The sequence below is a fragment of the Mustela nivalis genome (assembly GCF_964662115.1).
Source record: "Mustela nivalis genome assembly, chromosome: 5".
Classification (NCBI taxonomy): Eukaryota; Metazoa; Chordata; class Mammalia; order Carnivora; family Mustelidae; genus Mustela; species Mustela nivalis.
In genome coordinates this window covers 102052393-102075896 of record NC_139024.1, presented here as the reverse complement: position 1 = coordinate 102075896, position 23504 = coordinate 102052393, and the positions used below count along the sequence as shown (strand labels likewise).

The 23504-nt window shown below is 40.8% G+C and overlaps 1 protein-coding gene across 1 annotated transcript in view; it reads right to left on the bottom strand.

Moving 5' to 3' along the window:
• The window catches only part of RAB23 (RAB23, member RAS oncogene family), a 28596-nt gene extending 7759 nt beyond the window's left edge, over positions 1-20837 (bottom strand). The window contains exons 1-4 of the mRNA XM_082729456.1: positions 20446-20837; positions 13709-13923; positions 6337-6422; positions 3500-3513 (exon numbers count right to left, since the gene is read on the bottom strand). Coding sequence (XP_082585582.1) covers positions 3500-3513; positions 6337-6422; positions 13709-13863 — 255 coding nt within the window. The 5' untranslated portion in view covers positions 13864-13923; positions 20446-20837. The remainder of the gene's footprint in view (positions 1-3499; positions 3514-6336; positions 6423-13708; positions 13924-20445) is intronic.
• Positions 20838-23504: the final 2667 nt, after the last annotated feature.

Genomic DNA, 23504 nt, shown 5'->3' with positions numbered 1-23504 from the left:
GAGGGGCTCAATTCCAGGACCCTGGGATCACGACCTGAGCCGAAGGCAGATGTTAACCAACTGAGCCACCCAGGCACCCCTATAAGTATTCTAAATTGAAAAATGATCCTATACTGTTATCCTTTCTTTTTCTTCCTTTGACCTCCAGTTCTATGTTGGTACCAGTCATCTTTAAGAAAGTTAATAAAGGGGACGCCTGGGTGGCTCAGTCGGTTAAGCAGCTGCCTTCGGCTCAGGTCATGATCCCAGCGTCCTGGGATCGAGTCCCACATCGGGCTCCTTGCTCAGCAGGGAGCCTGCTTCTCCCTCTGCCTCTGCCTGCCATTCTGTCTGCCTGTGCTGGCTCTCTCCCCCTCTCTCTCTCTGATAAATAAAATCTTTAAAAAAAAAAAAAAAGTTAATAAAGTTTCTTAAAAAATGTTAATAATGCTTTAATTTCTCTGTTGCAGTCATTTGGACATATCTTACACCCTTGATACTTAATGGTAGCCAGTGTTTCCTATCCATCTATTTTTTTTTTTTTAAGATTTTATCTATTTATTTGACAGAGATCACAAGTAGGCAGAGAGGCAGGCAGAGAGAGAGGAAGGGAAGGAGGCTCCCTGCTGAGCATAGAGCCCAATTCGGGGCTCGATCCCAGGACCTGGAGATCATGACAGGAGCCAAAGGCAGAGGCTTAACCCACTGAGCCACCCAGGTGCCCCGTATCCATGTATTTTTAAAAAGACCTTTATTTTCCTACCAGTCAATCTTCCTTCAATAATACCTACTCTAAGAATCAAACCATTAGAAGTTACTTTGCATCACGGATAACAGTAAAACACCCACAAAAGAATCACTTCAAATAATTAACAAACTATTCCACGTATCCACACATCAGGAATATAAAGATCTGAATAAAATTTTGGTGTCAATTATAAGATCACCATTGGCAAATACTTATTTCTAATTAATAATATCTTTCAAAAAAAGTTACTATTTCTGAATGCAATTCAGAAAATACTCAAGATACATAATGTTTAGAGAAAATTCTGTCCTTAAATTCTGAAAGACCATAGGGGCACCTGGGTGGCTCAGTGGGTTAAAGCCTCTACCTTTGGCTCAGGTCATAATCCCAGGGTTCTAGGATCGAGCCCCGCATCGGGCTCTCTGCTCAGCGGGGAGCCTGCTTCCCTTCCTCTCTCTCTGCATGCCTCTATGCCTACTTGTCTATCAAATAAATTAAAAAAAAAAAAAAAATTCTGAAAGACCCTAAAAGACGGCCTCTAGACTTGAGAGTGTTGCTGAAGACCAGCAGCATGAGGGTCACCTGGGAGGTTGCAGAAATGCAGAATCTCAGAGCCATCCACTTGTCTACTAAATTAGAGACTGAATTTTAACAAGCTCCCCAGGGAATTAATGTGCACATGACAGTTTAAAAAACAATGCTCTATACAACATGGCATAAAATTTAATAAGGCAGGCCAATCAGAAACACAGGTTTTAAAATTATATATATTATAGTTATTATTCTGGATTTCAAATGCCTGGCCCTTATTCTTATTGATAATCTATAAAATGTGAAGCACACAAATTATTTAATGAATCAATCTATCACAGATTCCGTGCTCATATAATTTAAACCATATCTAAAAGATTTGGATAGTCTAATTCTGCTGTCCCTTAATTTTGCATTTATAATGGAAATTTATAAATAGCTTCTTGTCCAGAGCTATTTCATTTCCAACAATTTATATTCACTTATGTTCATGAAAGATGTTACTTTAAAAAAAATGTTTCCTTCTGTTTATGAGCATAATCTCAGATAACAGGTCTCAAGTTTATAACTTCATTTCCCCATATTGTCAGTCAAAACCATTTTTTTCTTAGAAACAAATCACAGTAAAAAAACTATAATGAAAATGTTTTATACTGTACATAACTTTCTGTACTAAGTATGGTGTCTACTATCTAGATAGACTTCTTAAGAATTTAAGAGGAATCACTTGGGATCCCATAAGGGTTTCTAACATGATCTACGCTCTATTCTTTACAATGTCATGTTTCAACATGTCTCCCTATACAATTAATGCAGTATTCTAAGAATATAACGGTGTCTTTAAACAATGGTTTTGTTTTGTTTTGTTTTAAGATTTTCTTTATTCATTTGAAAGAGAGAGAGAGATCGCAAGTAGGCAGAGAAAGAGCGGGGAAACAGGTTCCCTGCTGAGCAGAGAGCCTGATGCAGGGCTTGATCCAAAGACTCTGATATCATGACCTGAGCCAAAGGCAAAGGTTTAACCTACTGAGCCACCCAGGTGCCCCTAACAATGGTTTTTTTATATGGTAGGTTTTAAAAATGAATTATAATAAAAATTTTCTTAAATATAAATTTTTAAAAATTTTATGTATTTTGAATAATACATTTCTAGGACATAAATCAGTAAGTCCTAATTTTGTAAGGCATGGTGCTTTCATCAATAAATCGGTATCTTAATGCATTCTTCCCAGCCGTTACATCCTGTTCCTAGTCTTCGTTTCTATTTAATTATATTATCATATTTGAACCTGAACTAGTAGCAGATGATTATCCAGTTTCCTAGCTAGCATCCAATTACCCTCCCTCCACGAGAACACCTCTCCCTCACAGCAGCCTCTCCCTCATAATAGCCATATGGTTTAGGCAGATGAACCCACCCTCTTCTCTGGGGGAGAAGGCCCTGAAGTGCACCAAGCCAATTAGGGTAATCACATTCCTCTACTTAAAATGATCCGCTCCAGGGTGATCTCATCAGATAAAAGCTCAGGACTTTTGATCCATTGTTGTGGGAATTAACCCCTACCCCCAAGGATATGAACAAAGCCTGTGGCTTCCATCGCTGTTGGTACCAATCTTGCCCCCAAGAGGAAACTCAGCACGAGGAACCCCACACAGGGAGTGTGGCAAGTCAGGAGAAATCAGAGGTTAGAGTAAGAACAAACTATAACTAAAAGCTACGCTACTTCTACTTTACTTTTCTTTGTAGTTAAAGTTACTTTGAGGTTGCTTTTCTCTTCTCAGCAACCAAAGCATTCTGGTGAATCCCAAAGGAAAGCATTTAAGAATATTCAATATGTCATTTCCCAAATTTACATATAATTGTCACTGTTTATTCCTTAATTCATTTTGGGATGTGATGTTTATTCTTATAACTTAGAAAAAGAAGCTGAAACTCAAGACCTGTCTCAGCATCCCATGCTCTTTGCCATTTTAACATGGTTAACTTAAAAAAAAATTACATTTTAGAGAGGGCGGTGGGGTTACTGACATTGGGGAGGGTATGGGATATGGTGAGTGCTGTGAAATGCCTAAGTTCCCCTGGGGCAAATAATATATTATATGTTAATAAAAATAATTAATTTTAAAAATTACATTTAAGCTTTTTTCTTTTTTTAACATACAATGTATTATTTATTTCAGGGGTACAGGTCTGTGATTCATCAGTCTGACACAATACACAGTGCTCACCACCACACATACCCTCTTAAGAAAAGCTATTAAGAGATAATCTATTTATATGCTTAAGATCACTTTTAAGTTAAAACGTTAAGTGTAGAGGGTATGTGCTTTGGTGAGTGCTGATTCACAGACCTGTACCCCTGGGGATAAAAATACATGTTTATAAAAAATTTAAAATTAAAAAAAAAAAAAAAACGTTAAGTGTAGGGACGCTCGTGGCTCAGTCAGTTAAGCATCTGCCTTGGACTGAGGTCATGAGCCTGCTTATCCCTCTCCCTCTGTGCGGTCTTCCTCTGTCTCTCAAATAAATAAATAACATCTTTAAAAATAAAATAAAATGTTAAGTGTAGGAAACCAAAGCTGCTTGATGCCTTGTAGCCCAAATGAAACAAAGCGGAAAAAAATTTAAATAGCACCCACAGTAAATTAAGATAAGACAAGTAAATACTAACAATTATGGGTCCTTTTTTTAGATTCTGACAAAGAAAGTTTTTTACAGATATTGTACACACCTAAAAAGTACTAAATAAGAAGCATACAACAAGCCAGATGAGTCAAATTTTAAAAATTAGAAGATTATAATGTTGAACATCCATAGTCTCATGGGATAAAACTTAAGAAAGCATGAATTCCTCAAATACAAAATTTTTTTAGCTACCTGGTCTGTTTTTATTTTTTTTCAAACCAAGGATCCAAGTGATCTACTTAATAGTACAGTACCAACATTTTCTCTTTTCTATTTATGTGCAAATCAAATCATTTTTGACATTTGACAAGTTTTGCCTTTTTTCAAGTTAAACTTTATTTTGGGATAATTATAGACTAACACAGTTTTGCTTTTATAGATTAGAGATACACATGACAAATCCATTTTCCAAAAATAACCATACTGGTTAAAAAGTAATACTGCCATTCGAATTGTCAAAAGCTTAAAAACCAAGAACCCAAGGGCATCCGCTCATTCAGTCAGTTAAGCATCTGCCTTTGGCTCAAACTGCGATCTCAGGGTCCTGGGATGGAGCCCCACTGGGCTCCTTGCTCAGTAGGAATCTGCTTGTCCCTCTCCCTCAGCCCTTCCCCCTGTTCTTTCCCTCTTTTTCTCAAATGAATAAATAAAATCTTAAAAAAAAAAAAAGGAAGAACCCAACCTGTTTCTTTTCCTCACAAAAGAACATATATTTCATAATGAGAATTTAGAGAAAAAAGCTAGGTGAAAACGTTGAAAATCTCATGTACTCCTACTACTTTTTTTTATATTTCCACTAGGGGTTTTGTTTGTTTTTTTTCCATGTGAATGGGGTGAGGGGGTGTGGTGGTAATAACCCCACTAAGAAAATACAAATAATTTTTTTTTAAAGATTTTATTTATTTATTTGACAGAGATCACAAGTAGGCAGAGAGGCAGGCAGTGGGGGGTTGGAAGCAGGCTCCCTGCTGAGCACAGAGCCTGATTCGGGGTTCCATCCCAGGACCCTGGGATCATGACCCAAGCTGAAGGTAGAGGCTTTAACCCACTCAGCCACCCAGGCGCCCCAAAAATACAAATAATTTTTACTCAAGAATTAACTTTAGGGCACCTGAGTGGCTCAGCCGATTAAGTATCTGCCTTTGGCTGGAGTAATGATTGCAGGGTCCTGGGATGGAGCCCACATCGGGATCCCTGCTCAATGGGAAGCCTGCTCCTCCCAACTTGTGCACTCTTCTGCACTCAAATAAATAAACAATCTCAAAAAATTTTTTAAATAAAATTTAAGAATTAACTTTAATTTCTAGGCCTATTAATCAATAGTGTCAATGCTCATGAAATTAAAGATTTGATAAAAATGCCATCTAATCTAAGGGCTTTGAGCCATAAGAACATAATTCCTGCCTCACACCATGTTACAGGTGCTCCACATCCAAACTAACATCCTTCAGAGACACAGTAAACAGAATGAGAAGTAGTGGTAGCATTGTTAGAGTGAGACCTGAGAGGTGCACCTCTCTTCTCAAGAAACAGAACGTCTTCTTAGAGGAGTCAGTGGAAGTCAGGTTTCCCTGGTACCAAGAAAGGCAACTTCTTTGGTTGTTTATACGTTAGTGTAATTATATTTTCATTAGACCTCTGTGGCCATTATTACAAGTTCCCCACATTTTCAAAAGTGGTAAAAAACAATCTATATATGCAAGCGTCAATAGTTTCTAAGGCCACTTGGGACTATGTGGAGCCTTTGGCTACTTTGTTCTCATGACAATCACCATTAGCAATAAGGCAGAGAAACACTGAAAATGCTGTCATAAATTCCAAAACAAAAGGACAAAATTTCAGAGGAAAATGTTAATGGAAACTTCAGGTTCCATTTAGAAATTTCAGCTTTCCTTAAGGAATTTAACCCCGGATTTTAGACTCGTCAGTGCTACAGATGGAGTTCCTTCCTTTCGCATGATCTCACACATCCCTGAACTCTCATAGTACCAAGATGGCTTTATCCATGCAATTTCATGCATCTTAACAAAGTGTCATCTTATTTGCAGGGACTTCACTTTTTCATACCGGTTTCCACTCTCTGACCATAGAGTCATCTCCATGTGGTCAGAGGTAGGCACTGAACAGTTTCTAACTGATTAGAACTGGGAATGCCTACATGAGTCATATAATTCCAAGGCAGATAAGAACTATCCATGGTAGAAAGTATTATTCACCACTCAACAAGATCATTAGGGGAATAATGAGGACCTAAGAGGTTTTTAAAAATACTTTGAAATTAATTCAAGTCTTCTTAGTAAGAAACTCTTCTATGTGGAATAAAAAAAAAAAAAAGTGAAGTTCTTTGTTTGGCCAAAAGAACACGCCCAAATAAATGAACCCCACAATTTACCTCGATAGTAGGCTTTTGTTATTGCATCAAATTCCTCTTGACCTGCTGTATCCCACAACATTAATCTGACATCTTCATCATTGACTCTGAAACAAGAGATGAATTTATCTTCATATGTAAAGAAAACATCATTAGTAACATAGCTTTGTGCATATTTCTATTTTTCAAATCTGAAGGTTTTAAAACTGCACTGCTGGTTTTCACCTTAAAAAGTCTGAGTGCTTTTAAATGCTGATACCACCACCAGTAGTGAAACTAAAGGGGGAAAAACATTCCTCCAAAGCTATAACTTCATACATGATTTAAGTCTACCTGTCCTGTTTTCTCCTTTAACAATAGTCAAAGACAGTGGTGGCCTGAGGACCAGCAGCGCTGGGAAGGGGATTCTCTTAGGTTAGTACTTGCTGTCCTCTTGCTATAACATTCTAATGGGTCCCAGATAAGAATAAGGAAGGAAAAGAAACAAAAAAAGGAAGCGAAAAAGGAATTTAAAAAGGAAGGAAGGGAGGGAGAGAAGGAGGGAGAAAAGAAGCTTGGTTGCCCTACAACTTAAAAATTTACTCTTCTTTTGTTATAAGTGCATTGTCTGGTTCACAGTGGTTATGTTCTTTCTATAAAATCACTGCAAACACTAAATTATCAAATACTTAAACACTGTTCCTAGGGGAAATACAAAGTTAGGTTCCTGTGACAACTAGTTACATTTTCACCTAACAAATCAATAAACAACGTTGGTTTTTTGTGGTTCTGTTTAAAGATAACTTATTTAATAAATATTGTTAATTCATTAACATTGAACTCAAGGCCAAAAGCACTGTAATTCATGCGTAAATGAAGTGTACCTAGCATACACATTTACTCTATAAGGCACATCATAGCCTTCTTGCACTTAGGAAAACTAGACAGCACTATGCTTGGGGGACATTTTAAACAGTGACATCATCAACAAGAAGTTAAAAAATGTGGCACAAAAATAGAGATGAGAAAACACTTGTTTATAGTGCAAGGAATGAAAAAAGAAGGAAGAGGGTTGCCTTGTTTGACCTAAGCTGAGAATGTGCATGTAGCGTAGCAAATATTTGCTGCTCTGAGCATATCCACAAACGACTACCAAAGCACTAGGAGTACTGACTCTAGGGTTACAAACAGCTATTAGCAAGTAGATCAGTTGCAAATATGGAACCTATAAATAATGAGAACCAATAGTATACTTAAAGTATAAATATGGAATCTACAAATAATGATCAACTGTATATTTAAAATATTAATTTGGTTCAGATAACAAATACAAAAATGAGCACACCATGAAGGCTTAAAATGAATCCCCTTAAAATATCTGAGAAAGGAAGTAAACAGAAGTATTTTTAAAAGAAGGCAATAGCGGGGGCACCTGGGTGGCTCAGTTGGTTAAAGCCTCTGCCATCGGCTCAGGTCATGATCCCAGGGTCCTGGGATTGAGCCCCGCATTGGGGGGGGTCTCCGCTCCACAGGGAGCCTACTTCCCCCCTCCTCTTTCTCTGCCTGCCTCTCTGCCTACTTGTGATCTCTGTCAAATAAATAAAATCTTAAAAGAAAAAAAAATGGTAATAGAATACAAATTAGAAATTTAACAATCTTTAAAACAATGAACACAACTATCTTTCATGCTAATGTCTAGGCTAGTCAGATTTGTTTAATGTTACTTATTTCTTTAATACCTGTCAGTTTGTCCCTACAATTTCAAATATGTTTGGGGTGTGAAAGAATAGGCAAAATGAGTGAAGGGGACTGGGAGAAACGGGCTTCCAGTTATGTAATGAATAAATCACAAGAATAAAAGGTGCAGGGAATATAGCCAATGACACTGTAAGAGCATTATATGGGAACAGACACAGCTACACTTGTAGTGAACAGAGCATAACCTATAGAGATAAGTTGTATACCTGAAACTAATGTTAACATTGTGTGTCAACTATAATGAAATGAAATGAAGTATCTTTTTTTTTTTAATTTATTTATTTGACAGACAGAAATCAAAAGTAGGCAGAGAGGCAGGCAGAGAGAGAGGGGGAGGCAGGCTCCCCGCCGAGCAGAGAGCCCGATGCGGGGCTCGACCCCAGGACCCTGAGATCATGACCAGAGCTGAAGGCAGAGGCCCTAACCCACTGAGTCACCCAGGCACCCCGAAATGAAATATCTTTAAAAGTTCTCAGGACTAGGGACACCTGGGTGGCTCAGTGGGTTAAGCCTCTGCCTTCAGCTTAGGTCATGATCTCAAGGTCCTGAGATTGAACCCCGCAGCGGGCTCTCTGCTCAGCGGGGATCCTGCTTCCCCCCCATCCTGCCAGCCTCTCTGCCTACTTGTGATCTCTCTCTCTGTGTATCAAATAAGTAAAATCCTTTTTAAAAAAAGTTCTCAGAGGGGCGCCTGGGTGGCTCAGTGCGTTAAAGCCTCTGCCTTTGGCTCAGGTCATGATCCCAGGGTTCTGGGATCGAGCCCCGCATCGGGCTCTCTGCTCAGCAGGGAGCCTGCTTCCTCCTCTCTCTCTGCCTGCCTCTCTGCCTCCTTGTGATTTCTGTCTGTCAAATAAATAAATAAATCTTTCTCAGAACTAAAAAAACAAAAATTGTTACTTTTTTTTAAAGATTTTATTTACTTGCCAGAGAGAGAGTGAGCACAAGCAGGAGTGACAAGGAGAGGGAGAGGGAGAAGCTTACTTCCTGCTGAAGTCTGGGTGGCTCAGTTGTTAAGCGTCTGCCTTCAGCTCAGGTCATGATCCCAGGGTCCTGGGATGGAGCCCCGCATAGGGCTCCCAGTGGGAAGCCTGCTTCTCCCTCTCCTCCTCCTCCTGCTTGTGTTCCCTCTCTCCCTGTATCTTTCTCTGCCAAAAAAATAAATAAAATCTTTTTTTTAAATAATTAATTAATTAATTAATTAATTTTAAAAAGAGTCTTAGGATGCTGCAATAGTTGAAAACTGTTCCGAGAGACAGGTAACTGTCCTTCGAGATAAAGCAGGCAGGCCTTACTACACTGCACTTCGCTTTACTGTGCTTCATAGAGATGGTGTGTTTTACAAATTGCGGGTTTATGACAGCTCTGCCTTCAGCAATTCTATCAGCACCATTTTTCCAACAGCATTTGCTTACTTTGTGTCTCTGTGCCACCTTTTGGTAATTCTTGCAATATTTCAAACTTTTTCATTATTATATTTGTTACGGTGATCTCTATGAGTGATCTTTCATGTTACTATTGTAATTGTCCTGGGGTTCCACAGACTGCTTCCACAGACGATGGACAACTAAGTGGACCAATGTCATGTGTGCGCTCACTGTTACACCCATCAGCCCTTCCTCCATCTCCCTCCCCTTTCTTGGGTCTCCCTATTCCCTGAGACATAGAAATATTGAAATTAAGGCAACTAATAGCCCTACAGTGGCCTCTAAATGTTGAAGGGAAAGGAAGAGCCACACATCTCTCACTTTAAATCAAAAGCTAGAAATGATTAAATACAGTGAGGAAAGCACGTTGAAAGCTGAGATAAGCTAAAACCTAGGCCTCTTGTGCCAGCTGGCCAAGTTGTGAATGCAAAGGAAAAGATTTTGAAGGAAGTTGAAAGTGCTACTCCAGGGGCACCTGGCTGGCTCAGTCAGTAAAGCACAGGACTCTTGATCACAGGGTTGTGAGTTCGAGCCCTAAGTTGGGTGCAGAGATTACTTTAATAAACAAACAAATGTGCTACTCCAGTGAACACACAGATGATATGAGAGCAATACAGCCTCACTGCTGTACAGAGGAAGTTTTGGTGATCTGGAGAGAAGACAAAACCAGCCACATATTCCCTTAAACCAAAGCTTCATCCAGAGAAAGATCCTAACTCTCCTCAGTTCTCTGAAGGCTGAGAGGTGAGGAAGCTGCAGAAGAAAAGTCTGAAGCTGGCAGACAAGGGTTCATGAATTTGAAGGAAAGATGAGGCCCCTGTAGCTTAAAAGTATAAGGTGAAGGAGCAGGTGCCAACAGAGAAGCTGCAGCAGGTTACCCAGAAGCTCTGGCTGAGAGAATTCCTGGGGGTGCTGCACTAAGCCACAGCATTTCAATGTGGATGAAACAGCCTTCTGTTGGAAGGAGATGGCGATGTTCATAGCTAGAGAGAAGTCAGTGTCTGGTTTCAAAGCTTCGAAGGACAGACAGGTTGACTCCCTTGTTAGGGCCTAATGCCACTGGTAACTTTAAGTTGAAGCCAATGCTTATCTACCATTCTGAAAATTTTAGGGCTTTAAGAATTATGCTAAATTTACTACTCACATCTGTTTACCTGATGGTTTACTAAATTTTTTTTTAAAGATTTTATTTATTTGACAGAGATCACAAGTAGGCAGAGAGGCAGGCAGAGAGAGAGGAGGAAGCACACTCCCCGCTGAGCAGAGAGCCCAATGCGGGGCTCAATCCCAGGACACTGGGATCATGACCTGAGCCGAAGGCAGAGGCTTTAACACACTGAGCCACCCAGGCACCCCATTACTAAATTTTTTTTAAAGATTTTATTTCATTTATTTGAGAGAGAGAGAGAACATGAGAGGAGAGAGGTCAGTGAGAGAAGCAAACTCCCTGCCAAGCACGGAGCCAGATGTGAGACTCGATCCTGGGACTCCAGGATCATGACCTGAGCCAAAAGCAGATGCTTACCTAACTGAGCCATCCAGGCACCCGGTTTACTGAATATTTTAAGCCCACTATTGAGACCTACTGCTGAGAACAAACATTACTCCAAAATCTGACTGCTCATTGACAATGGACTGGTCACCTAAGAGCTCTGATGGAGATATACAATAAAAGAAGGTTTTTTCATGTCTGTTAATACAGCATCCATCCTGTGTCCCACGGATCAAGAAGTAATTTTGACTTTCAAGCCTTACTATTTAAGAAATACATTGTGTAAGATTATCACTGCCACAGACAGTGATTCCTCTGATGTGTCTGGGCAAAGAAAATTGCAAGTTTTATAGGAAAGATTCAACATTCTAGATGGCATTAAGAATATTTGTGATTCAGGGCGCCTGGGTGGTTCAGCTGATAAAGCGACTACCTTGGGCTCAGATCATGATCCCAGGGTCCTAGGATTGAGCCCCACGTAGGGCTCCTTGTCCAGCAGGGAGCCTGCTTCTTCCTCTCCCTCCACCTGCTACTCTGCCTGTTCGTGTTCTCTCTCTCTCTCTCTGTTAAATACATAAATAATAATTCTTAAAAAAAAAAAAAATTTTGTGATTCACTGGAAGAGGTCAAATATCAACAAGACTTTGGAAGTAGATTCCAGAGGCACCTGGGTGGCTCAGTGGGTTAAAGCCTCTGTCTTTGGCTCAGGTCATGATCCCAGGGTCCTGGGATCAAGCCCCTCATCAGGCTCTCTGCTCTGCAGTGAACCTGCTTTCTCCCCTCTTTCTCTCTCTCTCTGCCTGCCTCTCTGCCTACTTGTGATCTCTGTCTGTCAAATAAATAAATAAAATCTTAAAAAAAAAAAAAAGTAGTAGATTCCAACTCTCATGGATGAGTTTGTGGGGCTCAGGACTTCTATGGAGGAAGTAACTGCAGAAGGGTGGAAACAGCAAGAGAACTGGAATTAGAAGTGGAGACTGAAGATGTGACTGACTGCTTTGATCCTGTGATAAAACTTGAACAGATGAGGAGTTCCTTACTATGAAAGAACATGGCATGGAATCTGCCCCTGGTGAAGATGCTATGCAGACTGTTGAAATGACAACAAAGGATTTAGAATATTAAATAAACTGAATTGATTAAGTAGCAGAGCATTTGAGGGAATTTTTTTGAGTTTTAAATTTTAATTCCAGGGGTGCCTGGGTGGCTCAGTGCATTAAAGCCTCTGCCTTCAGCTCAGGTCATGATCTCAGGGTCCTGGGATCAAGCCCCACATCAGGCTCTCTGCTCAGCAGGGAGCCTGCTTCCTCCTCTCTCTCTCTGCCTGCCTCTCTGCCTACTTGTGATCTCTGTCAAATAAATAAATAAAATCTTAAAAAAAAAAAACTTGAAAAAAAATTTTAATTCCAGTAAGGCTAGCATACAGTGTTACATTAGTTTCAGGTATACAATATAGTGATTCAGTAGGGTTTAAGAAGACTTCAATTTTGAATGAAATTCTACCATGGGTAAAATGCCCTCAAACAGCATCATGTGCTACAGAGAAATCATGCCTGAAAGGCAGAGTGAATTGATGAGACAAACTTTACTGTTGTCTTATATTTCATATATATATATATATATATATATATATATATATATATATTTTTTTTTTTTTTTAAGATTTTATTTATTTGACAAAGATCACAAGTAGGCAGGGAGAGGGGAAAGCAGGCTCCCTGCTGAGCAGAGAGCCGGATATGGGGCTCGATCCCAGAACCCTGAGATCATGACCTGAGCCGAAGGCAGAGGCTTTAACCCACTGAGCCACCCAGGTGCCCTGCTGTCTTATATTAAAAAATCACCACAGCCACCCTCACCTTTAGCAGCCACCACCCTGATCAGTCAGCAGCCATCAACATCAAGGCAAGATCCTTTACCAGGAAAAAGATTAAGCCTTCGTGAAAGATCAGAGGATGGTTAGCACTTTTAAGCAAGAAAGTATTTTTATTTTATTTATTTTTTTAAAAATATTTTATTTATTTATTTGACAGAGAGAAAGATCACAAGTAGGCAGAGAGGCAGGCAGAGAGAGGGGGAAGCAGGCTCCCTGCTAAGCAGAGAGCCAGACGTGGGACTCGATCCCAGGACCCTGAGATCATGACCTGAGCCAAAGGCAGCGGCTTAACCCACCGAGCCACCCAGGCACCCCAAGAAAGTATTTTTAAATGAAGGTATATACATTATTTTTTTAGACATAACTAACACACCTAACAGACTCCAGTACAATGTAAACATAACTTTTACATGCACTGAGAAAACAAAAAATTCATTTGACTCGCTTTATTGTGGTGGTCTGAACTGAACCTGCAAAATGTCCAGTTGAGCTTGTAGTGGACAGAAATCTCATTAGAGTCAAGTATCAGTTTGTGTTTAAGAAGTAAGCTAGGTGCCACCCATAAATATAAAACAGATACAAGACAGGAAGGGTAGGGAGGGGCATATGAAAAAAGGGGGGGAAATAGATGAACAGTGAGAAGGAGGATAAAGATATATTGTGTTAACTAACTAGAACTTAAATACAAACTTGAAACATTAAAGAGAAAGGAAAAAGAAAAAACAAAACAACACACACAGGACTGAGTATTTGAAAACCACCACCAGCTATCTCATTAGCCATTGCCACCAGACTGGATCCTAACTTTGGGCTATACTGAGTTCACAAATCAACACTGAGGGGATAAAATGGCCAAGTACATACTGGATTTGTCGCTCCAAAAAATCAACTCCAATGGTTTTCTTGTAGTCTTTTGTAAAAATGCCTTTGCAATATCGCTGAATCATACTTGATTTTCCAACTGCTCCATTCCCTACAACCACCATCTTGATGGCCACTTCCATATCTTCCTCCAACATTTTTGCAGTTGAAAAGATTTCTGAGCCAACTTTAATTCCAGGTGATCAGATCTTCTCAATCTGTGGTTTAAAATGAAATTATTTTTCATAACATAAAAATCATATAAAATAATTTTAAAGGTTGATTTATGTATCTGAGAGACAGAGAGTGTGTGAGCAGGGGAAGGGGCAAAGGGAGAGGGACAGAATCTCAAGCAGACTTGCTGAGTGCAGAGCCTGATGTGGGTCTAGATCCCAGAACCCCGAAATCATGACCTAAGCTGAAACCAAGAGTCAGATGCTTAACCAACTGAGCCACCCAGACAACCCAAAAATTGTACAAAATAAGCTATAATTGCTTTATGAAGAAATAACTATAGTGCATTGCAAGAATTTTTCCATGATGGAGGTCCCCCTACCACCCTGTTTAGATCATGTAGGTTTGTTGAAAGGAGGAACAATAACATCATTCACTTCTGAATCCTGAATAATAGCACACAATACATGACACCCAGGTATTAATAAATGCCTATCTTTCAGTGATACTAAGACTAAGACTAAGACTAAGACTGCAGTGTTAGACTTGAGGTTTTATGTAAAGTTGCCACTTACTAGTTCTGGGCTAAGTAAAGTTACTGGCTAACCTCTTTAAGCTTCAGTTTACTGAGGATACTTACCTCAGGAGATTGTTGATCAATGGTACATATAAAGCACTTAGCACAGTGAAAATTAAGTATTCAAAAAATGGTAGTTAAAAAAAAAAAAGCAGTTTAGTTTTATACAACATAGTAAATCCTCCATAGTTACACCACATGGGCAATAAATACAAAATCTAAGGAAACTGCTTGTTTGACCTCAGAGGTAATAATTAATATCCCTAGAAAAGAACCCCGAAGAAAAATTGTGTGTAATAATATACAAGTGTGTGACAGCACTGGACTCTTACAGTACTTTACTGTTCAGGTTACAATGACTCCTTTACAAATAATCTTACATCACATATTCTTTCTTAGTTTCAGACTAGTTACAGTTACTAATATAATGAAAGTAATATAATGTGTACTGTTTGCACTTAAGATTTAAAAGAACAGAAAGTCAATTTCTTCACATGTCTTAGGAAAATTACTAGTTACGTTCCTAACTACTATTATATGCTATAGTATTATATTCCAACTCCGTTAACTGAAAATCCATCTACACAACCACTACACAAAACAAGTCTGAAACAGGAAGAACATTCCTCCCCACTCCCCATGGAGTTTCAGTAATTGTCCCTAGTGCTTCACAAACTTGCATAATCGTAAGAATCATCTAGGAAGATCTGTTACAGTATAGGTTCTAGGGCTCCACCTCAAACATAATTAAATGATGTAAAAAAAAAATAGAGTAACAGAATGAAAAGAAGAATGTGGTAGGAGCAAACTAGAAATAGAAGGCTTTTTCTGTTTCTAGTTTGCTTACTATTTTTCTGACAAACGGATGTTGAATTTTGTTATATATTTCCTCTGTTTCTGTTGATAGGGAGGTGAGGTTTTCTTTTTAACTTTCTTAATTTGGTAGATTACATTGATTGATTTTTTTTTTTTTTTTTGAGTATTGAACCAGCCTTGCATTCCTAGAATAAAGCCTACTTGGTCTTAATTATTCGTTTTTGTGGGTATTTCTGGTTTTTGTTTTTTTGTGGTCCTAGCTATTCCTTTTATATATTCCTAGATTTGATTTACTAATATTTTGTTGAGGACTTTTGTGTGTCTTTGTCCAGTTGTTTTTGTTTTTTGGTACTATTTTTGTGTGATGTTGGTATCAAAATAATATTGACTTTATAAAATAAGTTGGAAAGTATTCCTTTCCATTCTATATTCTGGAAGAAAATGTATATCATTGGTATCCTTTCTTGAAAAGTTTGTAAAATTCTCCAGTGAAGTCACCTGAGCCTGGAGAGTTCTCTGAGTTTTTAAGTTCCAAGTTCAATTTCCTTTATAGTTATAGGACTATTCAAATCATTGATTTCATATTGAGTGAGTTGGTGGTAGTTAATGCTTCTTAAGGAATTGGTCCATTTAGGCTAAGTTGTCAATTATTTTAAGAGGGGGAGGGGCATAGGGAGAGGAGAAAGAGAATCTTAAACCTCTATACAGGGCTTCATCTCATGACCCTGAGATCATGACCTGAGTCAAAATCAAGAGGGAGCTGCTTACTGGACTGAGCAACTCCACAGCTAACATTATACTCAACTCTGAAAGCCTGACTGCCTTTTTTTAACCCCCTCAGGTAAACTCTATGCACAACAGGGGGCTCAAACTCAGGACCCTGAGAGCAACAGTTGCAGGCTCTACTGACTGAGCCAGCCAGGCACCCCTGAAAGCTTGACTGCTTTAACCCTTAGACTGAGAACAAGGTAAGTATGCTCACTCTCACTACTCCTATTCATCATACACAGAAGTCCTAGACAGAAACGAGGTGACAAAAAATAAGTAAAACTCTTAGAAGAGTAAGATTAAATAAAGCTGTCCCCATTCACAAATCACACGAATGTCTTTACAGAAAACCCAAAGGAATTAAAAAAAAAAAAAATCCTAAAACTAATAAATAAGTTTAGCAAGGACACAGAATACAAGAGCAACACACAACACTGAATTGTATTTCTATACCCTAACAATGTACAATTTTTCAATTTACATTATTATTTCTTAAATTTGTTTTATTTATTTAAATAGTCTCTACACCCAACATGGGACTGGAAATCACAACCCCAAGATCAAGAGTCGCATGCTGTTCCAACTGAGCCAGCCAGGCATCCCTGAAAACAAAATTTTTAAGTGACATTTATAAAAGTTCCCCCAAAATTAAATACTTTGGTGTAAATTTAACAAAACATGTACAGGAAGGGCCTATATATTGAAAACTATAAAACACTAATGAAACAAAGTCCTACATAAATGAAAAGATGTGCATATTCACAGATCAGAACACTCAACAAAGTAAAAACAGCACTTCTCCCCAAATTGATCCATGGTTTAATCCAATTCCAAAGCACCAGCAGGATTTTCTGCAGTTGATTCTAAACGTAATCTTTCTCTTTACATTTCTGAATGTTATTTGGAAAGGCAAATAAACTAGAATAGCTAACACAATCTTTAAAAAGAACAAAATCTGGGTGCCTGGCTAGCTCAGTGGTTAAAGCCTCTGTCTTCAGCTCAGGTCATGATCCCAGAGTCCTAGGATCAAGTCCCACATCAGGCTCTTTGCTCCGTGGGGAGCCTGCTTCTTCCTCTCTCTCGGCCTGCCTTCCTCTCTGATCCCTGTCTGTCAAATAAATAAATAAAATCTTAAAAAAAAAAAAAAAAGAAAGAACAAAATCGGAGGAAATCATACTGGCCACTTTTAAGACACCATAAAACTATACAAGTCAAGAAAGTGTGATACTGGTAAAGAGAAAGATATATAAATCAGCGGAACAGAACAGAGGGCCCCAAAATAGACCCACACAAATTCAGCCAAATGATTTTTGACAAAAGGTACAAAAACAATTCAATGAAGAAAAGACTGTTTTCAACAAATGGTGGTGGAAAATAGGACATTCATATGTAAAAATGCATTTACCTAAGCCTCATACCTTATACAAATAATTTTTTTAAAATGGATCATAGATCTAAAAGTAAAACTATAAAAATAAATAAATAATAAAAGTAAAACTGTAGGGACACCTGGATGGCTCAGTCGATATAATCTGCCACCTGATCTAGTGAGTTCAAGCCTCATGTTGGGTGTAGAGATTACTTAAAAATAAAATCTCAGATGGGGCGCCTGGGTGGCTCGGTGGTTTAAGCCTCTGCCTTCGGCTCAGGTCATGATCTCAGGGTCCTGGGATCGAGCCCCACATCGGGCTCTCCGCTCAGCGGGGAGCCTGCTTCCCCCTGCCTCTCTGCCTACTTGTGATCTCTCTCTATCAAATAAATAAATAAAAATCTTTAAAAAAATAAAAATAAATTAAATAAAATCTCAGAGGCACCTGGGTGCCTCACTCAAATACCTGCCTTTGGCTCAGGTCATGATCTCTGAGCCCTGGAACCCAGAGTGGGGTGGGACTCCCTGCTTAGCGCAAAGTCTGCTTCTCCCTCTCCCCTTGCTTTCCCCCTGCCCATGCCCCACCCTCCACGCTGTGCTCAAGTACTGTCTCTGTCTCTCAAATAAATAAATAAAATCTTTAAAAAATAAAATAATAAAAAATAAAACTAATTTTTAGAAGAAATATTTTACAAGAGGAAAAACTGTTAAACTAGACTTCACAAAAATTAAAAACATTTGCTCTATGAATGATACTGTTAAAAGAATGAGAAGACAAGCTAAGGACTGTGAGAAAGTATTTGCAAAGCACATATCTACCAAACCACTTGTATCTGGAACATATGAAGAACCCTCTAAACTCAACATAAGAAAAAAAAAAAAAACCCATAAGAAAACTAACAACCATTTGAGAAATGGGCAATAAATACTCTTGCCCAGAGACTCATCAAAGATTATATATGCCAAAATAAGCACATGAAAAGATATTCAAAATCATTGGTCATTAGTTAAAGGCACACTAAAACTATGGTATACCACTACATGCCTATGAGATGGTCAAATTTAAAATTACTGACAATACTAAGTGCATACAAGAATGTGGAACAATGGGTACTCTCCAACGGTGCCTGTAAGAATGCAAAATGCTAACAGCCACTCTGGAAACACCAGCATGACAGTTCCTTATAAATTTAAACATCCTTTTTATGATCCTGCAATCCCACTCCTAGCAATACCCTCCAGAAAGGAAAACTTGTGTTCACACAAAAACCTGTACACGAATGTTTATAACAGCTCTATTCATAATCACCAAGCCTGAAAACACTTCAAATCTCCTTCAGTCGGTGGATGTATGAACAAACTGTGGAACGTCCATCTAACGGAACACTACTTAGCAATAAAAAAAGAAGAAATGCTTGATACATGCAACAGCTTGGAAGAATCCTAAAGGAATCCTAAAGGCACTCCTAAATCCTGAGTGAGAGAAGTCAGCATCAAAAGGTTACATATTGTATGATTCCACTTACATGGCATCTGGAAAAGTTTAGTAATTGCCAAAGGTTAGGGGTAAGGGAAGGATATGAAAGGATAAGCATGGGGGGGGGGGGGTAGAACTGTTCTATGCCCTGATTGTCGTGGTGACAGCATTAATCTAAAATTCATAAGAAATGCACACCCCTTAAAAAGACAAGTTTACCGTATAATTTTAAAAATAAAATTTAAGGGACGCCTGGGTGGCTCAGTTGGTTGGACGACTGCCTTTGGCCCAGGTCATGATCCCGGAGTCCCAGGATCAAGTCCCACATCGGGGTCCCAGCTGCATGGGGAGTCTGCTTCTCCCTCTGACCTTCTCCTCGCTCATGCTCTCTCTCACTGTCTCTCTCTCTCAAATAAATAAATACAATCTTTAAAAATAAATAAATAAAATAAAATTTAAAAGAAGAGAAGAGCAATCAGATTTTAACACAGCCAGTCTGGTGATTATCAGCTACTACTGCTCTATAAACATAAAGCACTCTATCCAAACAGCTAAGTTCTTAGAAAATAAGATAATGCTGAGTATCATAATTAAAAAGCCTACAGCAACGCTTTGCATAAATACTCTTTTCTAAATGCCGTTTTCCCCAAATTCAATTAAAAAAAAAAAAAGGTTTCCAACCAATGCAGTCTAATAAATTAGAAAAGGTACTTAAGTACAGGTACGACTGTGTTTATAACACTGAAAAGCTTGTTAGGTTCGATGAAATCACCTAGACAACGTTAGGAGTTACATAAAGCCTAAAGAAACGACCCTTTCAGACTCTTTAATGCGCTCGCACACACCCTCAAGTTCTTACGTCTGGGAGCTCCTCGGCTCCTCTGTTCTCCGAGTTAAGTAATTCTGTGGCAGCCAGTGTCAATGAAATAGTGCAGTCTGGCTCATTCATATTCTAGCAGTCTGAGCAAGAAACTAGGGAAGGGTGGGGCCGCGGGTAAGGAGGGGGCCCCGCCGCAGGAAGGAGCGGGTTCTAAAACCCAGGGCAGAGCCTGAGACCCCGCCTCCGATCAAGCCGAACCCGGCACTTGACGCCCCTTGCTGGCGACGGCCCCGGCCTGGGTCGCCCCCTCCTCGTGTGGGCGCTGGGAGAAGGCGAGAAGCTGGGTGCTCGGCCAAGCTGGAGGCCAGCGCCTCGCCCCCGCTGCGTCTCGCTGCTTCCCGCCAAGGGGCAATGCCAGGGACGCACACCCTGGGAGCCCGGGCCGCGGGGCGCTGAGAGCGGAGGCCGGGCAGGTACTGCCGCCCACCTCCTCCCGCCGGAACTTGGGCACGGCGCTCTGCGGCTGGGGAGCGGGCGCTCCGCGGCCCGGGCCGGGGGGATGGGAGCCCGGGCCTGGAGGCCCCTGCCCCCCACACCCATCTACAGTCCCCGGGGTACGGCACATCCCGGGACCCCAGGGAGAAGCGGGTCCTTCCTCAGCCGAGCCGGGGGAGCCCTCAGCCGCTGCACAGGGCGAGTGAGAGCAGCGCCGCTGTCCGGAGTACAAGCCGCTACTCACCGTCCCCCGCCGGCCGCGGACCCGCCGCCCGGCGCGACCGGCTCCTCCTGGTCGCGGCGCAACCGCTGCCGCCGCCGCCGCCGCCTCCTCCTCCTCCTCCCAGGGCGCCAGCAACCCCGGCGGGGCCGCCCGGCTGGCTCGCGCCCTCCTTCGCTCTCTTAAGAATGACTATGACTTTTTTTTAACGAACTTTATTGGAAGCCGGGGCTCGGAACAAGCGCCTTTGCAGCAACTCCGGCAGGGGTGGAGGGGCGCAGGAGACTCGACTCCCCTCATCTGTGGACCCGCCGCTCTGCGGAGCATGCGCTGGGCTTGGTCTGCGCATGCTCCGCGCGGACCGGGTCCCCCGCCCCGCTCCACCCCTGTTCTGGCTGGTGCCCCGCAGGGCGGCTCCTTCGCGTTCCCGATCCCTCCCGGGACCCGGCGGCAGTAGGGAGACCGGCGGCGGGCGGGAGCGCCCAGACCGTGGACCCTAGTAAAAAAAACTGACAGACGAAGGCCCGCCTAAGTTTCGCCTACTAAGTGACCAGACTTTTAGAGTACCCAAAGGACCTGCTCCGCCTTGGACGCACACCTCATTTTCTTCACCCGATGACATCCAAGGGGTAGAGTGAGCGAAAAGTGCTGAGCAAAACCGAGGACGCACTCACAGTCAACACCTTGCGACTGGACAAAGTAGATGTCTTAGATGGTTAACAATTCAGAGAACCACACCAACAACTAAAAGGTCCCCCCAAAAGCAATCTAAACTTTCCTTGAGTTGTTTTTTATTTCAAAATACAATAGAAAAGGGAATAAAGGAAGACACCAAGTGTCGGAAAAATACTCCCAAGTGAAGTAGGAAATGGGGTTTGGAGCCTAAGGCTAAGAAAGAGTTATGTGCAAAAAGGTGGTTTTATTAAAGCTTGGGCACAGGAGTGGGCAGAAAGAGCTACACTGGGATCATGAGGAGTGACCCATTATGTACTTTCAAGTTGGGAGGGGGTTAGGGGTAGTAAGTCTCCAAGGAATTTGGGAAGCAAGATTTTTAGGACCTTGAGGGGGTTAGCAATTGTTAGGAAAATGTCATTTATTACCATCTAATAAAACCTCAGTCATCATGAGACCCATCAGTTGTTTATCAGTGGGCTACATGGTTGAAGGATGGTTGTCAACATGTGTCTTGGGGGATAAAGATAAAGGAAGTGTCCAAAGGAATCTTTATATATTAAAGTAGACTTACAGGATCCTGGCAGGGAGGGGAGGTCAGGACAATGTTAAGCTAAGATGGCCTTTTGCCCTGAGCAAAGCATTAACATAAAGGCAACTGTCACTCTGCCTGACTCAAGGACTTGTCAGTGGGTTCTAAGTAGTAAGGAAATTTAATTTTTTCTTTTGCCTTTGTTTCCTACACCACAAGGATATGGACTAACTGAATTCATCTACTCTGCTTCTGGAATGTAAGCTAGAACAACTCTTTTAAAAATCAGTTTGGTTCTGGGGCACCTGGGTGGCTCAGTGGGGTTAAAGCCTCTGCCTTTGGCTCAGGTCATGATCCCATGATCCCAGGATCCTGGGATGGAGTCCTGCATAGGGCTCTCTGCTCAGCAGGGAGCTTGCTTCCTCCTCTCTCTCTGCCTGCCTCTCTGCCTACTTGTGATCTCTCTCTGTCAAATAAATAAATAAAATCTTTAAAAAAAAATCAGGTTGGTTCTATCTACCAAAGTAGCCTACCCTGTGACCCAACAAGCAGTTTCACCTCTACAAACCCAGCCAGGAGAAATGAGGTCTTAACAGTGCACCAACAAACAAGAATGTTCACAGTTGCATTTTTTTTTTAAACAGCTCTCAAATGAAAATAGCCAAAAGACCATAAACAACAGAATAAATTAATAAATTCAGTGTTCATATAATGGAATACTATGCAACAATGAGAAGACTGACCTAAAATAACCAACATGAAATGGCTTAACTGCGGAAATGTAAATTTGAGCATATAAAGTAAGGTCCAGGGCACCTGAGTGGCTTAGTTGGTGGAGTAGCCTGCTCACAATTTTGGCTCAGTTCTCAGTCTCAGGGTCCTGAGATCAGGTTCTGAGCACAGTGGGGAGTCTGCTTCAGGATACTCTCTCCCTCTGCCCCTCTTCCCTGCAGATAGCAGGCATGCATGCACTCTCCAAAATAAATCAAAGAAAGGAAGGAAGGATGAAGGAAGGAGAAAAAAGAAAGGAAGAAGGAAGGAAGAGAGAGAAAATAAGGCTCACAAAGTACCTACTAAGTCCATTTCAGCACAAAAACAGGAAAAGTTATCTGCTAAAATTTGGGATAATGGTTACCTTGGCAGAAAAGGAATAGTGACTGGGTGAGGGAGTCCAAGGTGTTAGTAAGGCTCTCTCTATTGATCTTGGCCCTGGTTACACATGTGTGTTCATTTGTGAAAATTCACCAAACTGTACTCTTCTATGTACATTTTTCTGTGGGTGAATTATAGTTCATGTGCAGTAGTTTGTAAAATTAAAACTATAAAATTTTAGGGTCTCCTGGGTGGCTGAGTCAGTTGAGCATCTGCCTTTAGCTCAGGTCATGATCCCAGAGTCCTGGGATCAAGCCCCACATTGGGCTCTCTGCTCAGTGGGGAGTCTGCTTCTCCCTCTCCCTCTGCCCCCCAACTTGTGTTCTCTCACACTCTGTTCTCTCTCAGTTAAATAAAACACCTTAAATAAAATACAATAAAATGTTTAATTTTTTATTTGTTTTACCATATAATTGCGATACAGTTTTATAAATGTAAACATAGTGATTATTAACAAGAAATTTAATGTCAAGTAGCCAATTGATTTATTTCCATGATTTGGTTAGTAGACTCTTTGAGTAATGTACTCACCCCAATTAAAAGAAAAGGAAAAATCCAATTAAGAAATGGGCAAATGGGGATGCCTGGGTGGCTCAGTGGGTTAAGACTCTGCCTTCAGCTCGGGTCATGATCTCAGGGTCCTGGGATCGAGCCCAGCAACAGGCTCTCTGCTCGGTGGGGAGCCTGTTTCCCTCTCTCTCTGCCAGCCTTTCTGCCTACTTGTGAT